The 18976-nt window shown below is 42.8% G+C and overlaps 1 protein-coding gene across 1 annotated transcript; it reads left to right on the top strand.

The window, feature by feature from the left end:
- Positions 1–457: 457 nt before the first annotated feature.
- On the top strand, positions 458–18943 carry itpkcb (inositol-trisphosphate 3-kinase Cb). Its single transcript, XM_071496433.1, has 8 exons — positions 458–788; positions 3481–4816; positions 14073–14172; positions 14668–14881; positions 15200–15404; positions 15904–16005; positions 16549–16620; positions 16780–18943. The coding sequence occupies exons 2-8, from the start codon at positions 3668–3670 to the stop codon at positions 16987–16989; spliced, it is 2052 nt and encodes a 683-aa protein (XP_071352534.1). The 5' UTR covers positions 458–788; positions 3481–3667; the 3' UTR covers positions 16990–18943.
- Positions 18944–18976: the final 33 nt, after the last annotated feature.

Raw genomic sequence — 18976 nt, forward strand, 5'->3', positions numbered from 1 at the left:
TTGCCTTTGCCCACATTTTCAGACTCCCCAGAGACTCCTCCAACCAGCTGTGCCAAAAATATTTTGCCTGCTGCACCATAAAAAAGATTTTTTAACCTGTTTTCCAAGTTGCAGCTCTGTTTCCAGTCCAGATAGATGGCAGGTTGCTCATCTTTGTTTCTATGTACAAACAAGGTCGCAAATTCAGAAAAAATAAAAACGGAAATATTTTTATTACCTTCAAAACAAGATAGCCTGTGTGTTTTTATTCAACTTGTTCAATCTTAGTGACCGATTTGCAGCTATTTTTAAGTTGTATTAGTACGACTTGATTGGTTGTTGGTCTGAGACTAACCCCAGTGACCTTAGGAGGGGTTTAACGTACAGTGGGTTTCACAGTAACTGATGCAACTTAAGCAAATCGAAATTCCGAGGAACATTTGAAGTGAACACAATTAACTGCGCTGCTGTCCCGGAGCTGCGGTCTGTGGCTGCTCAGCATTTAACGTGTTGTCCGGTTGCCAGTTGTTGTTGTTTATTCCGTAATTTAGTGTAATTTAGTTCGTGTGCCTTCAGGTGTGAGTTGAAGCGTTAGATAGACCTGCCCCTCTTATCACAAGCGTTTCCTCTTCTACTTCAACCACATGCTGATACTACACAACAGCAGCCCTGCACACACTGCAACCAAGAGCAGACAAGCCGCAGACACATCCCCTTCACACCCGGCTGTGAGTTACAACCCTCCACATCCCCGTCGGTCTGTAACAGCTGCTTCACATGCACCGGAGCAGGAACTCGGGATCTGTCTAGTAAGTTTTCCTTTAACAATTTTCTAATGTGTAGAAAGATTTTATCTGCCTTTTCGTCCAATTATTGACCAGTCTGGCGTGGTCTGTTGTTGACAGAATGAAGTCACTAAGAGACAGGTGGACAAAAGATCACGCTTTATTGTTGCTTTGCATCACAGAAACAGAAATGTCGCAGGCTTTTTTTTTTTTTTTTTTTTTTTTTTTTTTGTCAGTTTAAAAACGCATCTGTTGTTTTTGTGTCTCTGTGTTGCCACCCAGGCTGATCTTTTCACTAAATATGTAGACGAAAGTGCCTCCTGAAATACGTCAGGCTCATCGGGATTTTGTAAATCAAGCAAAATTACCAATATCGCACTTTCAGAATAATTTTTATGACTTGGTCATATTTTTGTCTTCAAAGGTAACTACACCTGTCAGATACATTTACTGGAGTAAAACGCACAATGCTTCCCACTGAAATGTAATGAAGCAGAAATATAGAATAGCTTAAAAGTACTCAAGTGAAGTAGGCTACAAGTACCTCAAATCTGCCCTTCTTACATTTACTGAAGTACTGTCCTTTAACTACATTTCACCACGGAAAACACCCAACAACTTCTCCTTAAACAAATATTTCACTAACTAAAACTAAGCTTTTATTAAGAGCGGTATTGTATGATGGATATTTAATTTTAGGGCAAAAGTAAGGGTGTTTTCCACTGTGGAAACTCTTTTTTCCTCTCCGTTCTTCTGAGTGAACAAATAGATCATATAGATGATTGGTGATATGGTGTGTGATTGGTCAATGTAACTGTTATTTATTGCACTGATGACTTAGATATTTTTTATTTTAGTGTTTCATAGGTTTGCTTAGGAATGACCAACTTGCATAAAGTGTGTGGCAAAGTGTCACTGTTTTGAGTGTGTGGGGTCAATTTTTAGCATCGCACAAGACTCAGTCACATACCTCTGTGTGAGTCATTATGTACGATTATTCATAATTTTGATTACACAAGACTGTAATCTAATGTGTGTGTGTGTGTGTGTGTGTGTGTGTGTGTGTGTGCGCGGTACGCAATGAGCTGTTCTTTCCATTGTTATCCTTCCTGTCTCGTTTCCGTTTTGTGAGCAATCCCTCCTGACAGCAGGGCGACTGCAGCGCCGTCACAGTAAATGACTGTGAATAATACTCAGCAGCTCACTGTGACTAATGTTGAATGCTGTGAATTTTTCTGGGATGCTGCACTGTACGTCTTGTAAAATGATGAAACGTGTCTTCAACAGGAGGCCGTTGCTGTGACTTTTGTATTAACAAGCACAATATTGATGTGAAAACAGTGGTTAGTGAAAAGCTGGAGGCCTCTCCAGACTGGAGCAGGGTGGAATTTGTGAATACAGTCTGAGTGGAGGAGGACTGTATCATTTACCTTACAGTTTTCCAGCGGTGCATTTCGCCTCATATATTTCACTACTGATTAGGACCAAACAGAAGCTGAAACTCACATACTGTTTCGAATTCGCTGTGTTTTCACAAGAGTTGGAACTAACTATTAGTTTTTCACAATCACAGTTTCCTGTAGCCTAATGTGACGTCTTGTTTTGTCTGAGCAACAGTCCAAAACCAAACAAACATATTCAGTTTACTATCACAAAAAATTAGTTGCCACTTAATTTTATGTCGGACAGATAATCGTTACAGCTCTAGTTCTGAGAGGCCTGTTTGTGTTAGACCCAATGGAGCTAAAACGATCGGTCAGTTCATCTTTTTAATCAGCAACTTTAATATCTGATTAAAGGGCAAAGTCATTTATTAAGCAAAAATAAAAGTTGCTGGTTAAAGCGTCTTGATTGGGAGGATTTGCTTTTGTACATTTTTGTACAGTTAATATATGTTGTTTTTTGGACTGTAGGTCAGACAGAACAACCTGAAGACAACACTCTGGGCTCTGGGCAACTGTGATTTTTCTGTCATCTTCTTGACCGAATTATTAATCAATTAATCAAACAAATCAGTGAAAGTGAAAGATTAATTGATAATGAAAATAACTCTTAGTTTCAGCCCTACACTTGAGAAGTAAAAGACTGGCTGAAAATATTGTGCCAACATTTCCTCTAGGGTATGTAAAATTGCTTTGCGTTACATAGAAGTATGCTTTTATGTTGACCATATTTTATGCCCACTATACCCTTTTTTTTTATGAAACAATACACTTTACAGATGACCACTGAAGTCTAAATGACTTGTAGTAATAAAAGAGGCTTTCTTGGACAAGGGTTCAGTGTCCAGACAGAGGAGGGCAGTATTACACTGACGAACACTGGAGAAACTGAGTCTCAAACTTCCTGAAACCTTGAATTTCTCTGCACTTATTTGATTTACTGCAATATTTAAATCACTCATCATGTCATGTTTTCCAGTGAATATACTCAGTGCAACTGATGTGACTTCCCCCTGTCAATTCCTCTGCCCTGTAGCCTCCTCCAGGAAATTTGAATCACAGACTAATTGAGCCTTTCTTGAGTCAAACACTGTGATTAATGTCAACCAGTGTTTACTGGGGCTTTGTGTTGTGTTATGAATGGTTATCAGTATGATTCATGGAGATTACGATAAGGGAGTGTCTGTGACAAAGTGCGTTTTTATAGCAGGCAATTATTAATCCATACAATTAAAGTGTTGATTAAATTATTCATCATGTGTTTGTTTTCACAGATATGAGCAATTCATACGTGGAGGGAGGGGATGGACCAGTTTAACATTTCCCAGGCCGATTAAATGGATTATCTGTCTGATGGCTTGCTGTACATTGTAAGAGTCACACTCCAATTGGTTTCCAGTATTTTCAAAACCGACCTCTGAAGGTGTGTCTGGGTTTACTGTTACTACTACGGCATGCAGGATGGGCCAAACTCGCTCGGCTCTCTCGCACAGCACCGCCGCCCCAGGCAGAGCGGGGTGGAGGGCAGGACGGACAGCCCAGCGGCTCCGTATCCGCAGATTCAGCGGCGCAGGAAAGCGACGGGGTGACCAGTTAAACAGGAATCCGATGAAAAATAAAGTGTTGTCGTGTCTGGGAAGGAGAAAGCGAGACTCCAGCCAAACGGAAGCGGATTTCGGTTGCGGAAACGGAGCCGGAGATCCAGCGGCGCGCCGCGACCACAGAGTGGGAAAGTTGCCGAGGGACGAGGTGGTGTCGGCGGTTGGGGAACATCGAGAAGCCGCGGGTTGTTTCGAGGCACCGCCCGGCCTGGGTGATGATACCGGGGCCATCCGAGACGCCGTGAGCCGGGAAGCGACGGCCGGGTCGTCCGATGCGTCAGGTTTGGAAACGCGGACCGGAGAAGCCAGCGGTGCGGGCTGCGAGGAGCCGAGACCCCAGCGGGAGGACGATGCCTCCGACCCCCCGACGAGGGCCATGGAAGATAAGCCACTGGGGGGAAACAACCAGGATCGTTTTGAGGTTAGGGTATTGACGGGGACCGATCCGACTTCAGCCCTCGCCTCTGACCAGCATACCGAGCGGGCTTTGTCTGGCTTGCTCCCGGATCAAGCCTTGGGTAGTGGACCGTCCGTACCGGACGATCACGCCGAGGCGACCATGACAAAGACCGACTCGTGTCCGCCCACGGCGGCCGGTGACCAAAGCAACTGCTTGGATAAAACTGAAAGTCGGAAGGACCCTGATCAGGCCGGCCAGAGTCCTCCGGGAGGCCCGGGTTTCACAGGAACTATACCGAAACTCATCATAACCAGAGACCCCAGTCCGAGCCGCTCCCAGGGGGCCCCGCCTCTGCTGACCGTCCCCACGGAGCTGGGCACCGGCTCATGTCTTGAGCCTCACCCCGAGGACGAGTCTCCCTGCTCGGACAGCGGCTGCGGGGGCTCCCCTGCCCTGATGCGCTCCCCGAGGAAGCTGTCCAACTCGTCCTCCATCGGCCTGTCCTCTGCATCGTCCTTCGAGGAGTCCGAGGACGACTACACCGGCAGCGACATCGAGTCCAGTCTGTCCCCGGCCCGGTCTCTGTGCAGCCCGGACGACGGGACAGGGGTGAGTGTCTCCTGTTGTCCGTGTCACGACCGATCATTTGTCGGAGTCATCATTCAGTTACCGAGAATAACGAGGAGGAGATTTCTTCTGAAGTGTATCAGCCACATTTGTTTTATTTACATTTGTAAACCTCACAGCTGTTCTCTCTAGAAAAGTCATAAACCGGTCTCACTGCTTTGGCCACACACACACACACACACACACACACACACACACACACACACACACACACACACACACACACACACACACACACAAAAAGCTAATGCAAATATTTGGCAATTGACCATATACCATGGCAGACATGCAGCATGTGATTCAGAACCAGTCATCACCAGAAGGGGCCATGGTTTCAAGTCCCAAATTACTTTACGTTCACAGATAAGTAGAGTTGATGTGATGTTGCACACACACTGATACAGGACACAGGTCAACCCTCCTATATCCTGCAACAGCTGTAGCTGCATGCACTTTGTTTAGTTATCAGATAGCTCAGGGCAGCATGGAGATGCAGACGTGCATTTCCATATTTATTTCAGACAAGTAGGTGATGCACAATGACACTTTCACGGGTCACTGTCAGTCGATATACGGATGTCATGTTTGTCACACAGGCGTCGTTGGAGTGTCAGGGGTCAGACATGTAAAATTTGTTATAAACCTTTTCGGTAAGTTCCCGGGATATGATAGCTCTTTTGACGTAAATCAGGAGGTTTGCTCTACAGCGTGTGTCTCATGAGTGTTTGATGGATCTCTGCTTGTTTTGAATTACAATTAAAGATCATCTGAATGATAACATTTGAAAATAATTAGTCTAATGTGTGGTTCAAAGCCTTAACGGTTTGACTCACACCACCCAGATAAATGAAATGTAACTATAAGAGATTTAAACCAAATAAGAGGAAACTGGTTCTTATCTTCAACCACTTCTGTGTATCTCTCCTCTCATGGCTCATGATCACATTGCTTTGATGAGCTCAGCTGCAGGACCTTGTAACCACTCTCTGAATGCATGTTTGAATGATTTGTCATCCCATTACAGCTGCTACTTAAGCACCGTACAGCTCCGGTACAAATAGACTACACTAACGTTATCAGAGTGATCTAGAAATTAGTTCAGTGCCCCAGAGGCTTATGGTTTCCCTCTCCTCTGGGCACGAGATGCAGTTTAAAGTTTCCATGTAGGAAGCTGACCCTGAGTCAGGAGGCTTTGATGCGCTGTGACTAGAAATGCTTGGAATGAGGCGAGTTTTAAAAACAGGATGTGTCCACTGGAGACGGTCTTCCAGTATCTCCACCTCTCTTCTTGTCAGTGTGTGAATCCTGAATGTCCAGGTTTTCCGTTCAGGCCACGTCACCTTGCGTGCACGTTGACAGATGTTCAACTGCTATTCATATTGCGCTATTTTTTTTTTTTTTTTTTTTAATAATCATACCCCAGTTATTTTTCCACAGTGTATGTTCCACCCTTGTCTGGTATTTTACTTATTTTTTCCAGAGAGAAAGACAGAGAAAAACATGACGCATAGTTAGTCTCTCTCTGACAACTGTACTGAACACTGTCGTCTTTACGATCACTGCGAGGTGGAGATAGGCCTTCAAGTCAGGCTAATCACTGGTATACTGCTGTGTCCCTTATTCAAAGTGAGCGTGCCCTGGTCTGCACACACATCAAAGCACAGTTAGTAGTGTGGTCTTTTTTGGTGCTATTTTATCATTTCAGTTTCCCAAACATGTCACATATCTACAAAGTATCGACATAATCCGAACAACAACCAAAACAAACAAGCTCGACATCATTATCTTCATATTCCTGTTAGCTTTTCTTCATGTAGACGAATCAAACGGTAACCACGATACACAGTTAGGTACTCTGTCAAGAACATCAAGAACACCATCTTCTCTCCTCAGCTCATTGAAAGTTGAACATTTAGATCATTTTTGGTCCTAGCCTCATTATTATTATTGTCCTACTGTACATCCTAAAGGGTCAGATAACCAATTTTAAACCTGGGGGTTTTACGAATCTGCAGCTTTCGGACTGCGACAAAGGATCATTGCCATCATCAATTAATCTGCCAGTCATTTGCCTGACTAATACATGAATAATTTTCTCAATCAAACATTAGAAAATAGTGGAAAATTACCACGGGTCTTGTCTCAGAGTACAAGGTTTGTCCGTACAACAGGCTTAAATTCAAAGATATTCAGTTTGCAGTTTTATAACGGAGAAAAAGAAGCGAGTCCTCACATTGGTGGAGCTGGAAACAGAATATTTGGAGTTTTTGCTTGAAAAATGGTCAAAATACCTGATCCATTATCAAAAGAGCCGCTGAATATTTTTCTTTTGGCTAATCAATCAATTGATAAAAGCACTACACAACCTGTTTGACTTGGGTCAGTTTATTATCATTATTATTATTATTGGTACAGTGTAGTATTTCTGAGTGTCTCTCTCTTGTGTTTACTGACCCCGTTACAGCCTTTTACTTTGAGTTAATTGCCGGAAACCTCTGTCACATTCAAATACACATTTGGCAAACGCAATTGATTGTCTGTCAGTTTCAGTAATGATCACTTGACTCAGCAGGTCAGTGGACAGTGTAATTTACTGGCTATTACACTGACAGCCAGGAAATGAGCAACCTGAGGAGTTGCACTTGAGCTGTTGTAACAGACAGGATGACGCTGGCCTGGTGGTTTCTGATAAGAGCAGGTTTTTAATGGGCACGTTTTGTCCTCCCCAACTTATATAAAAGCTCCGTCGTTGGTTTTCCAGTAATTAATTAAAGGAGGGTGTGTGTGTGTGTGTGTGTGTGTGTGTGTCTTTGTTGTTACTGGATTTAAAAAGCCGAGGCCATGCTGTCAGCTCCCGGCCAAACCAGTTACATTTTGTGCGCCTGGTGACGTGAGCAGATACTTGCTCTCACATGCATGCTCAGACACACACACACACACACACACACACACACACGCTCGCAGCGATGCCGTCTTGCATTCAGAGTTAAGAGTGTGTCATGGAAAATTGGGCTGAAGGCAGAGCTGGTTGCTAGGTAACGTCTTCGCCATATATGGTGCTTTTTTTTTTTTTTTTTTCTCCCTCGTTGTCTTGTTCTCTCTTTCTCACCGGCTGTATGTAATCTGTCCCTGACATTTGAATATTATTAGATGTAAATTCCTACAAATGTCTACTCAGACCAACAATACGCATATTATTCTGTAGCTTTTCATCAGATTACTCCCCTCCCATATGAGCCACTCTTTCTTCCACCGCATTCAGTGTTTGTACAGAAGCTTAATATTTTCCCCAGACACCATGAGACATGCGGTGGAACAGAAAACAAGAGGAAAAATAGGGTAAGCTGACACAAGACAGAGCACAGGCAGACAAAAACATACACTGAAACTTTGAAACACGTAACCTACACGTGATGAGCCTTCTCATTTATGCAAGCTTATTCACATTAGCCACAATTGCAGACTTGTTTTCCATTCCACTCTGTATTCAAAATCCCACACATCACTCCCACAGCACTTACACACAAAGTTAATAAGTTAAAAAAAAAAAAAGAAGACACATGAACTGCACGCTGTTTGCTTTCCTAAAATCCCATTTCCATCATATTTGTTTTCTATGCTATTATATTTACGATCTACTGCATTGCTACACTTCTTCACCACAACACACATCTCACAGTTACATAATGTCAGTGACAATGCAACGCACAACAGCTATGTTTTACATTAGCTCAGAAAATAGGAATGTATGCAGTGATGGAGGAATAACAACTATTCCATCAGTCGCGTCGGAACAACATCGTCAAAATGGCAGAAATTTGTTGAACAGTTTCCAAAGTCTCGTTTCTGAAGATGTTTTTTTTTCACTGTGCCACCTTCTCTGTGTTCAGCGGGCCGCCACAGCTGAGCTCCTTGAACACAGAAGACTTAAGTCAGGGGAAAGGGATGTGGTTTTATATCAACTACTTTTGAGTAAAGAGCTCTGACAGTACCTGAAAACACCCTCATTCTATGCATATGTTGTCACTCCTGTAGCTGATGATAGTTAGTTGCCTGACAGGTTCTGCTTCGTGTCCAAACACACATGCGCGTGCACACACACACACACACACACACACACACACACCTCTCTCTCTGTAGGTTGCATAGTACTGAGGAATTTGTCATGCAGGCAAAAGGAGAGCACCAGGAGGGCATGGGCAGGCCTGCTGTCCCTACCCCCATGCTACCAGTCGGTCATGAATCTGGCATGAGATTGGCTCAGCATGGGGCTCAGGATAGGCCCTGTGGGGATTAGGGGATAGAGAGAGAGAGAGAGAGAGGAGAAGAACAAAGGTTAGACTGAGGAGAAAGAGAAGACACTTAGTACCTTCAGGAAGAGAGTGAATGATTTAAGGGGGGAAGGAAAAGGACAGTGGACTAGTTTGAGCAGGCAGATGGTTGAAAGAGAAAACTGACAGCTTTAGGTCTATAGGTACGCAGATATGCTTGATTTCGGCAAAGAAGATATCAAGTATTGAAAAAGTGTGAAGAGAGGAAGGGAGGAGTGACAGGATGTTGAAACAGGAGAAATAGTGAACCGGGATGACAAAAGGAGGCTGTGCAGAAGGAGAGGGGGGTCACTGTGAGAAATAAGTGAGAGCGCTTACAACAGAGGAGGATTACTTATCAGGCAACACACGCCTCAGTTTACAACAAGGGTTTATAGACTCACTGGAATAAGACAGTACGTTAGCCAAGAGCTAACAATAGGCTCAATAGGTAGTAGATGATTGTGAAGGATCTTAGGCCAGCAGGGAGGCACACATCCCTGGTGGTGCTTGTCTGGGGAGACCCTGCGCTGATGGTGCGGAGTATTTTGTGCTGGCTGCGTTCTCGCTTCGTCTCCGGGGCCGTGTGTGCCTGCGTCAGCGCCTGCCTCCTCCTCCACTATTGTTCTGTCTGCCAGGTAAGAGTAAAGTGGCAAATATTTCCTGAGCAGTTTAGAGTTCACTGTACGTTCATCCCACGCCGTAGAAAGTCGTCGCTGCTTCTTCAGAGAGATGACACGAGGGTAGATTAGATCGGATGCATGTGACAGACTTGGGTACTCAGATGTAATGTGATTGATACCAAGGTGTCTCGTTGCTGTTACAGTATGTGGCAGTTGTCTGGCCCGCAGTCTGCAGTGATAGTCCTGTGTAGCTGTGATGATCTGTCTATCTGGGTTAAGAAGCCAGTAAGCACACCAGCAGGATCACCGTGGGTCAGGCTGTAATACTTTATGCAATCTGTTTATTTCTCAGATGTCAATTTTGTTCTCTTAACAAATACACTCAGATGCCAGTTTATTAGGTACACCTACTCTAGCTAAAACTAAACCACCATCACTTACATCATTGAGGGTCGACTAGATATTAGTGTAATGCAGTTCCACAGGCTCTAAAACGATCATGCAGTTCAATCAACTCCTCTTTTTATGAGGCTGGGCTTTCTTGGAGGACTGTTGTATGAGACTGCATTACTTCTAGCTAGGTGTACCTAATAAACAGCCAACTGAGCATCTGCCTTTGTCCTCCCTTGCTCTCTTATTTTACCATGTGTGTAAAGAGGCTTATGTGTGTGTTGGAAACTGACGCTGTAAAGACACATTCTTGTGGTCTATGTGACTTCTTCCAGTATGACCACTGTTGTTGTCATGTGAACAAAGGGACCCCCAGCACAAAGGCGTGTGTGTCTTTTGTGTGTGTGTTTGTGTGTGTCACAAGCACCCGGAAACATTTCCAGCATTTGAACCACAAAATCTAGGAAAGGCCTGTAAATATCAGGGAGGATGGGAGTTTGATGAGCAAACAGGAGAGAAGTGCTGTTGGGAGGACGACATGTTGACGTTTGATTGAGACAAAGTGGCGGAGACAAGCTGTCGAGGGACTAGCATTTGAATGAAAGTGGGGAAAAATAAAAATAACTTCAGAAAGGAAGGAAAATAGGATGGCAGGGCGCATTTATCAACGTCAAAGCGTTTGGGAATGAAGAGGAAGCTTAGAAAACAAAGAAGGACGAAATAAAGCTCTGTGCTATATATACACGAGTTATATAAAAGAGAAAGCGGAGATGGTGAAGGTTGGACTGTGTGAGGTGAAATGTGAAGTGTGTGGGATGGAAACGCAGGATAAACCACAGTATTTAACACTTTCTTCAGTTTAAACTGAAACAAGGAGGATTTGTTACGTGGAACATCAGCAGCATTAGCTCTGGCTGGTAATGGCAAAATGAATCAGATACTTGTGACCCCACAGAGGCAACACATTAAGCAGTCAGCCCGAAGCAATTAGAGAGAGAGAGCCTGATGACATGTCGATAAAAGAGCTGAAAGAAGAGAGGCTGGCTCCCTCTCCCGTTTCCCTCCGCCCTGGACTTTCATCTGTCACTGAGGTCGTCTTCAGGTGAGGACAGATGCTGCTAATAGTAGTTAGATAAAACAACACTGATTATTCTTAAGACTTATTCCTGTGAAAATATCAGGGCTGCAACTATCTCTTATTTTCATTAGCAATTAACCTGCAGATTTCTCATTAGTTTTTTTCTTTGTAAAATGGCACAAAATAGCAACGTGTGTTCATTATCATTTATCAGAGCCCAAGGTGATGTCAGGTGTCTTTTTTTTTTTTAAACTAACCAACAATATAAAACCAAAAGATATTCAGGTTACTGTTACTTATGATCGAAAAAGCAGCAAATTAGCACACCGGTGAATCCGGAAACAGTGAATTCATTATATTTTTTCCTGAAAACTACAACTGAAGTATCTGAATAATAGCTGATAAATTTCTGATGGTTGAGCAATTGATTCAGCTGTAAAAAAAAAATACAGCTTAAACTCAACATTCACTGTTAAGTGTTATCTTATTCTTTTAAAAGGGCTGTTGGACTGACTAAGAGGCTAAAGTGAGCATGTGTATATTTACGTGCCTGTTCCTCCTCTGCGCCGGCTACCTCCCCTTGCTGTCTTACAGACTCTTGTGTTATGATCCTTACATAACGGGTTCATAATTATCCCTTACAGCAGCACTTTGGACGGCAACCGCTGGCGACAGTTTTGCTGTACTGACCGGTTTGGAGTGTCTGCTCAGTTTGAGTTCACCTGTCCGGCTGTAAACAGGGAACAGAGGATAGATGGAGGAAAGGCTGGGAAATGTTAAGGGATTTTTGCTACTTGAGTCACTGAAGTGGAGAAAAGATTGGAGAAAAAGAAATGAAAAGAGGAGATAGTATGTAGCTGTCATCATAGAAAACATGTTGAATTTGCAGTGTTGAGGCTCTCTCTGCTGATGCAAGGGCCAAATGTGGCGCCTGGTGTCATCAGTCACGCATGTCGAAATGCGCGAGAGGAATTTTTGTCATGTTGCAAATTGTGGCCTCCACCTTGTGAGTTTGGTGAAATGTGTTTGCTGTTCAAACGTTTCACCACTGTTCTTTTCGCTGAGGTGGCCGAGGTCATGGCAGGGTTAATCTGTTGATGCGATTGGAGGCTCAGGTCACGGGCGTCAAGCGTTCACTCTCATTATTCTCTGCCTCCTGCGTCTGTCTGGAGTCTTGACATTGACCAGCTGTCAATTAAACCGCAAACCTCCTGCACACAAGTTTCCCATCGCGAGGAAGCCACAGCTGATCACAGCTGTTGAATGCAGTAATGATAGTGATGAAACAGGATCACCTGCACTATATATATTCTTAATATTTATGTCCACATAGGGCCAACAGTATCCTTCGTGTTGAGTTATGATGGGTGACTAACCCTTTTATCTACAAGACAAACCCAAAATGTAAATGGTTATTTTGCATCTCATTATGACGGGGTAATACAAACACTTTTGGTCACATAATATGTACTGTGTCCTTTCCGTCTTCGTGTTGGACTTCAGTTTTTCTCAGTAACATCAATATTCCAGACTAAATAAGCAACAATCCAAATAAACACTTTGAACAAGATATCTGCAGGTTTTTTTTTCAAGAGTTTAACACTTACAAACTCCCAATCTGCTTCAACTAACGTCAGCAGATTATCTTGTGTTTTTCAGGGTTCGCAGTAAGAAGCTGATAGAAAAGAAAAGGGCTTTCAGGGCCTTGAAAGTTCGGAGTTACAAAACAGCACTCCATAAACTGAAATAAAGCCTGTCTTTTTCCTTCTTCTAAGGGAAACACAGACTCACAGTTTCTGTTGTGTGTGTGTGTGTGTGTGTGTGTGTGTGTGTGTGTTAGTGTGTATTCCCGCATTAGGACTGTTTTATTGTGACAGAGTTTCAACTTAGCAGCTGTGGAAAGAATGCAAGTGAGGAGAGCAGAGATAGGCCGACATGTAAACATGGCAGAGAGATAGGCCAGGCAGCCATTCACAGAAGTTATTTAGTTATAAAAAGATTAATTTTATGATTATAGCTTCTTGTCCCTGTGTTTTATTACTCACATAATTCTGTTTTGCTTCTGTCATGCCCTCATGTCTTAATTACGAGTGTTTCTGTGTTAAACATTTATTTGCATTTGGTACACATAAAAAAAAGAGTATAGGAATGATGAGAGACTGCAAATTAAGAAGGAGCCAAGAGAAAGTGATGTTGGTTGCCTTTCAGTAATATCCATTATAATGTAACACACACACATACACACACACACACACATTCCCATCCTGAACTGGCTGTCCGTTTGTTGTGATTTCTCACACATGTTCAAACTAATCGATGTCATGTTCCTCTCAGATTGCTTGCGTCAAAGCTGCTGTTGCACACTGTCCTTGCTCTGGTGTTTCCCAATGCAGATAACGATTATACACACGCGCGCGCGCACACACATGCACGCACACAGTTTCAGACAGTAATGGGTATGTTTTACGACACCACAGTGGTGGCTTTGGTAAATGTTTTATGAATGGGCTTTGTCACGTAGGTTGTGCACCTGGATGCACAACCTTGGGTAAAGGGGAGGATCTGTCCAATGTCTACTGTGTGTGTGTGTGTGTGGGAGTGTGTGGGACTGTGTGTGTGTGTGGGAATGTGTGTGTGTGGGAGTATGTGCATACTCCAGGGTGTGTTTTCCTTTAATGAATAATCATCCTATCAGCCTGTATTTAGCTCAGTGCTTTGTTTGACCAGAACATTAATCCTCACACTGAGTAGCCAGTGCTTCAGATTTGTCACCTGTGTGACCACCCACACCTTTTTTAACAGAAGGATGACGTTGTTTGTGGTTTGCTGTTTTCCAGAATAAGTCCTGGCAGAAGCTGAAGACAATGGTTCACTGGTCCCCCTTCGTTGTATCCTTCAAGAAGCGTTACCCATGGGTGCAGCTGGCTGGTCATGCAGGTATGTATCAATATACAGCGTGTACGCCTCTGTGTAATCTGCATGCAGCTTCATGCTCTGTCCATTATTTAAAGAATTTGTTCTTTTGGAAAACCCCTTATTTGCTGTCTTTTTCGAAAGTAAGATGATACCGCTCTTATGTCTGTTCCTTAAATAGAAGGTTACAGTCAACAGCCAGTTTGCTTAGCTTAGCATAAAGACTTTGAAACAGGGGGAAACAGCTGGTTCTGTCCAAAGGTAATGAAATCCACCAGGAGTACCAGCACCTCGAAAGCTACTAATTAACATATTATACCTCATGTGTTTAATCGACACACAAAGTGAAGTGTTAGTTGTGGTTGTGGTTTGTAACAAACCGTCCCATGGCTCCAGCTCCACATTTACCACATAAATAAATGAGAGGCGTCAAGTCTTTTATTCAGCTCTCTGCCACAAAATTAATAAATGTGTTGCCCAACTATTTTCTTTAATCTTCATTTCGTCTCCTTCTCCAAGGTAACTTCCAGGCTGGGGAGTACGGACGCTTGTTGAAGCGATACTGCGAGTGTGAGCAGCAGTGCCTGCAGAAGCTGATGAAGGACTCTCTGCGACCTTATGTGCCTGGTTATTACGGTGTTGTGCAGAGAGACGAGCAGGACTACAACCTGATGGATGACCTGCTGGCTGACTTTGACTCACCCTCCATCATGGACTGTAAGATGGGCAGCAGGTAAGACTGTAAGAAAGTGTAATTGTGTGACAGTTTATTAGAGCTACCTTAGGCTTAAAGGAGATACAGTCAGCCTTGAAAATGAACCTTTACACATGTATAAGCCTTAACAATTCACTCCCACCAGTTTTCTGCCTCTCCATCATATTTACTGTATATAATAATACTAGCTGTGTTTGTATTTTTTGCACGTATAAAATAAGAGCACTGTAAGGACATAAAGTAATGCAGGAAAGAAGGAAGGGAAATAAAACGTTAAAATGCATAAAAAAGAAACTTAATTTAAAAAGATTTAATATTAAACCTTTATTTTTTCAGGACGTACTTGGAGGAAGAGCTGATAAAAGCTAGAGAGCGTCCACGTTTGCGGAAGGATATGTATGAGAAGATGGTTGCAGTGGACCCCGGGGCCCCTACAGAGCAGGAGAGGGCCCAGCAGGGCGTCCTCAAACCCAGATACATGCAGTGGAGGGAGACGCTCAGCTCCACAGCCACCATGGGCTTCCGCATCGAAGGCATTAAGGTCAGAGGTCATCCTGGACATCCAACACTGAGAACATGCCTGGCTGTAGCAGTCAGTGTTACTGAGGAGAACAAATAGTTTCTGCAGGATGTAAACCAATAAATGGGAGTAAATATTTGTCAGTGCGTTCACCAAATAGACCACACACACTGGCAGGACCGTGGAGAGTTATTGGCTGGATGTTCAGACATAAGAGGACTGTTTGTTCTTTCAAAATAAATCCAGGGCTGGTCATCAAGCTGTTCCACTAACTACATTTGCATGTTACTCAGACATGACACACTGTGAGCATTTAAAGCAGCCTGCTGCAGCACCGAAGTGAATTTTAATATTTGTTAGTCATAGTTTTTCATTGCAGTGTCAGCAAAACACAACTCGGGAAACTGTAAATGAATGACCACATTTAATTGTCCTTGTGCAGGTCACTAAAAAAATAATAAAGACAGAGAAGAAGATAAGAACAAGATATACAGTATCTTATGTTTTCTTTTTTCAATAGAAAGCTGATGGGACTTGTAACACAAACTTCAAGAAGACAAAGCACAGAGAGCAGGTGATGCAGGCCCTGGAGGACTTTGTTGATGGCAACACTCAGATTCTGGTACGTTACAAGTTCACTGCTAGGTTTATTTTATTTTTTTTTTTGTAAATGAACAACACCAAGAGAGGTTTTTAAAATGTAGGTTGATCCAAAAAATAGTCAGGATGAAAACAGATTGTGTGATTTCAGTGCTTTTTGGACTGTACAAATTATAATGATGTAAAAGAGTTAATTTTCCCTGAAATAACTCAACTGAACCCTGAAATATTCTGGTGTTCAGATTATGGGAAAGATTGTTTAATTTGGACGTGTTGAAGATTGTTAACTTCAAAATCCTGTATAAGCAAAAAAGATGAACTAATCCGTATTTACATTGATTTCTTCAAAACCATACCTTGCTAGCCGAGCAGAGCTGAATGCATGACACAATAAATTACAGCAGGAGTCATTACAGTCATTGATGGTGGCAGTGCGTGCATTAGGGAAATGAGGCCATAATAGGCTCATAAGCACAGTTTTAAAGCCAATTTTAGATTTTTTTTTTTTCAGTTTCTGGTCTCATGTTCTGCTGCCCTACATCTCTTTATTTTCCTCTTTTATTAGAAACTCTACCTGCAGCGGTTGGAGGATCTCCGCTCAGTCCTTGAGCAGTCACAGTTTTTCAGGACACACGAGGTGAGACACACACACACACACACACACACTCTGTTTTCCTGATTCTAAACAAACCTGTTGGCCGAGTTGAAGATTTATGATATCAACCCTTTGATTTGCCTCTGTGTTGATTTGTTCGCACACCTAAGATCACCTGTCTCACCGGTTTCTCCATCGCAGGTCGTCGGCAGCTCTCTGCTCTTTGTGCACGACGCCTCGGGGAAGGCCAGAGTGTGGATGATCGACTTCGGGAAGACGGTTCCCCTCCCTGACTCGCGGACTCTGGACCACAGGACTCCCTGGATGGAGGGCAACAGGGAGGATGGCTACCTGTGGGGACTGGACAACCTCATAGACATTTTCAGCAGTATGCTCCCACAGACACCTTGAGCGGGAGACTCAGAAGACTGTAATGAAAGATTGGTCCATGTCCAGATGGTGGAAGAGATACAAGATCAGGGCAATTTGAAGAAAAGGAAAGACTGACAGAGGAATGATTTAAAAGAGTTTGATTACTTTTTTTCAAGACCCACACTTTGATCCAAGAGTCTTTATCCACTTGTGTACCTGTGTAAAAAGAGGAGGCAATGCAAGCACGGGGTTTCTGTTGCAAAGTGGAACATGCTTAAGGCCAACCTTATGCATTATGCTCTACCTGTGAAATGACGTGCGATCAGTTGAGGCTAAAGGTAGAAAGAGAAAGAGGGAGAGACTTTAATGCAGAATTGTTATATTTGTCACTGGGGCGGTGAGAATACAGTTCTCTGTGTTCATGGACCCCTGACAATCACTATTTCCTGCAAAGACAAGTAATTTAATGTCACTCATCTCCGGCCTCACCATCTCCCTCTGCTGGTTAGAGTCACACAGCACTCTGACAGCATACAGTGGTATAAACCTTTTTTTACTTGGCTTTCAAGAAGCTTTGGTAATGGGAGTTGTTTTGTTGTCATGGACCACTTTTGACGTTTAAGTATACAGCAACACTAAAACACTGGTCAGACCATGTGTTAACTAAGTCGGTGTGTAAATACGATTTTATTTAAATTTCTTTTGGCCTTGGTATAACCTCCTTACCTTGTTTGTACATTTCTGTGCCTGGCATTTTTAAAGAAAGAGCTGTTTGATCATTCCAGTGCAGTGGACTCCTGCTTTTTTTTCTTCCAAAGAGTTCAACCTAGTATAAACTGATTTACATCTAATCCCAAAGTTTAACTTCTAGTAGAAACTTAGTGTTTTCTTAATTGGACTTTTGTATGATTATGCAGTGAAAGTTTTTTTTTTTTCCCCCCCAAGTAACTGTACATTAAGCAGCTTGGCAGCCATGTTTGTCTGGAGCTTGTTGCACTATGGATCCTCACAAAGCCATTGAACAAGTCAAACTGTGCCTCTGTGTGTCTTAAGATGGGAAGCAGCAGTCACGTGCTGGGTTTACAGATGCAGACATTTAGCAGTTTAACATTAATTAAATTTGGTGTTATCACTCACTCCTCTCTTACCAGTGTTGCTTTAGATTTGCGGGGAGTTTTACAGTAAAGCTGTGGTGTTAAGGGTGAAACTGGAATTACCGGATTGAACTGATTGGTCTGTTTGGGCTTTTGTGAGAGTTCACTGATGTACCAACTTACATGTAATATTGAAACTGGAACTTATGATTCAAAGGACACATTATTGAATACAAGAATGTCCGTTTTAAACATGAGGACGTTGCTGTAAACCTCATGTAGCTAAACTAAACAGGTTTATGGGTTTGAATGTTTGTATGCAAGATCAAGAGTTTACAAAGAAACAAGGTTGTTATATATAGATGCTAAGGCAGTGCTTATAATCAAATCTGTCATTCCTTGACTGGAATGCAGCAGGTCGGTGAACATAAGTCTTCAGTCTTCCAGACGTCCTACAACAGTGTCAGGCAGCACTGCGTGTGCGTGTGCGTGTGCGTGTGTGTGTGTGTGTGTGTGTGCGCGCGTAGGCGGTTCACATAGCACACAAATTGTCTACATGAGTAATGCAAACATATGACTTCCTGAAATTGGAATTTGTGTTCAGGAAATAAGTTTTTCCATCTTTGAAAAATAAACATACAGGGAGAAAGGAATAATAGTGTTTACAAAGTCTTAGATTTCTTTGCCCACAAATCCTCTATATTTGTAAAAAGGCAAACTATCAGGTTTTCACACTGGGTGCTGCTTTGTTCGTAAGAAAACTGGATTCCTAACCATATTTTGTATTTTTAAAAGACAGCATATTTTAAAGCTGTAAAACACACAAAGACTGGTGAAAATTGTCAATAAATCCCTGCTTTGTCCACAAGGTCACGGATTGCAATAAACTGGAAATAAGAGTTTTCAGAGTCTGTTTTCTTTTCTTCACTCTT

Source organism: Trachinotus anak, unplaced genomic scaffold, assembly GCF_046630095.1.
Source record: "Trachinotus anak isolate AG129_WGS33_773 ecotype Australia unplaced genomic scaffold, CSIRO_AGI_Tana_v1 ptg000014l, whole genome shotgun sequence".
In the NCBI taxonomy this organism is placed as follows: domain Eukaryota; kingdom Metazoa; phylum Chordata; class Actinopteri; order Carangiformes; family Carangidae; genus Trachinotus; species Trachinotus anak.

What these genes read in the sequence shown, in the direction of transcription:
- itpkcb (XM_071496433.1), top strand. Translation starts at nt 3,668, where the DNA reads ATGGGCCAAACTCGCTCGGCTCTCTCGCACAGCACCGCCGCCCCAGGC. An exon ending in GCCCGGACGACGGGACAGGG is followed by an intron (nt 4,817 to 14,072) that starts GTGAGTGTCTCC and finishes GCTGTTTTCCAG; the next exon opens with AATAAGTCCTGGCAGAAGCT. An exon ending in GACTGTAAGATGGGCAGCAG is followed by an intron (nt 14,882 to 15,199) that starts GTAAGACTGTAA and finishes TTATTTTTTCAG; the next exon opens with GACGTACTTGGAGGAAGAGC.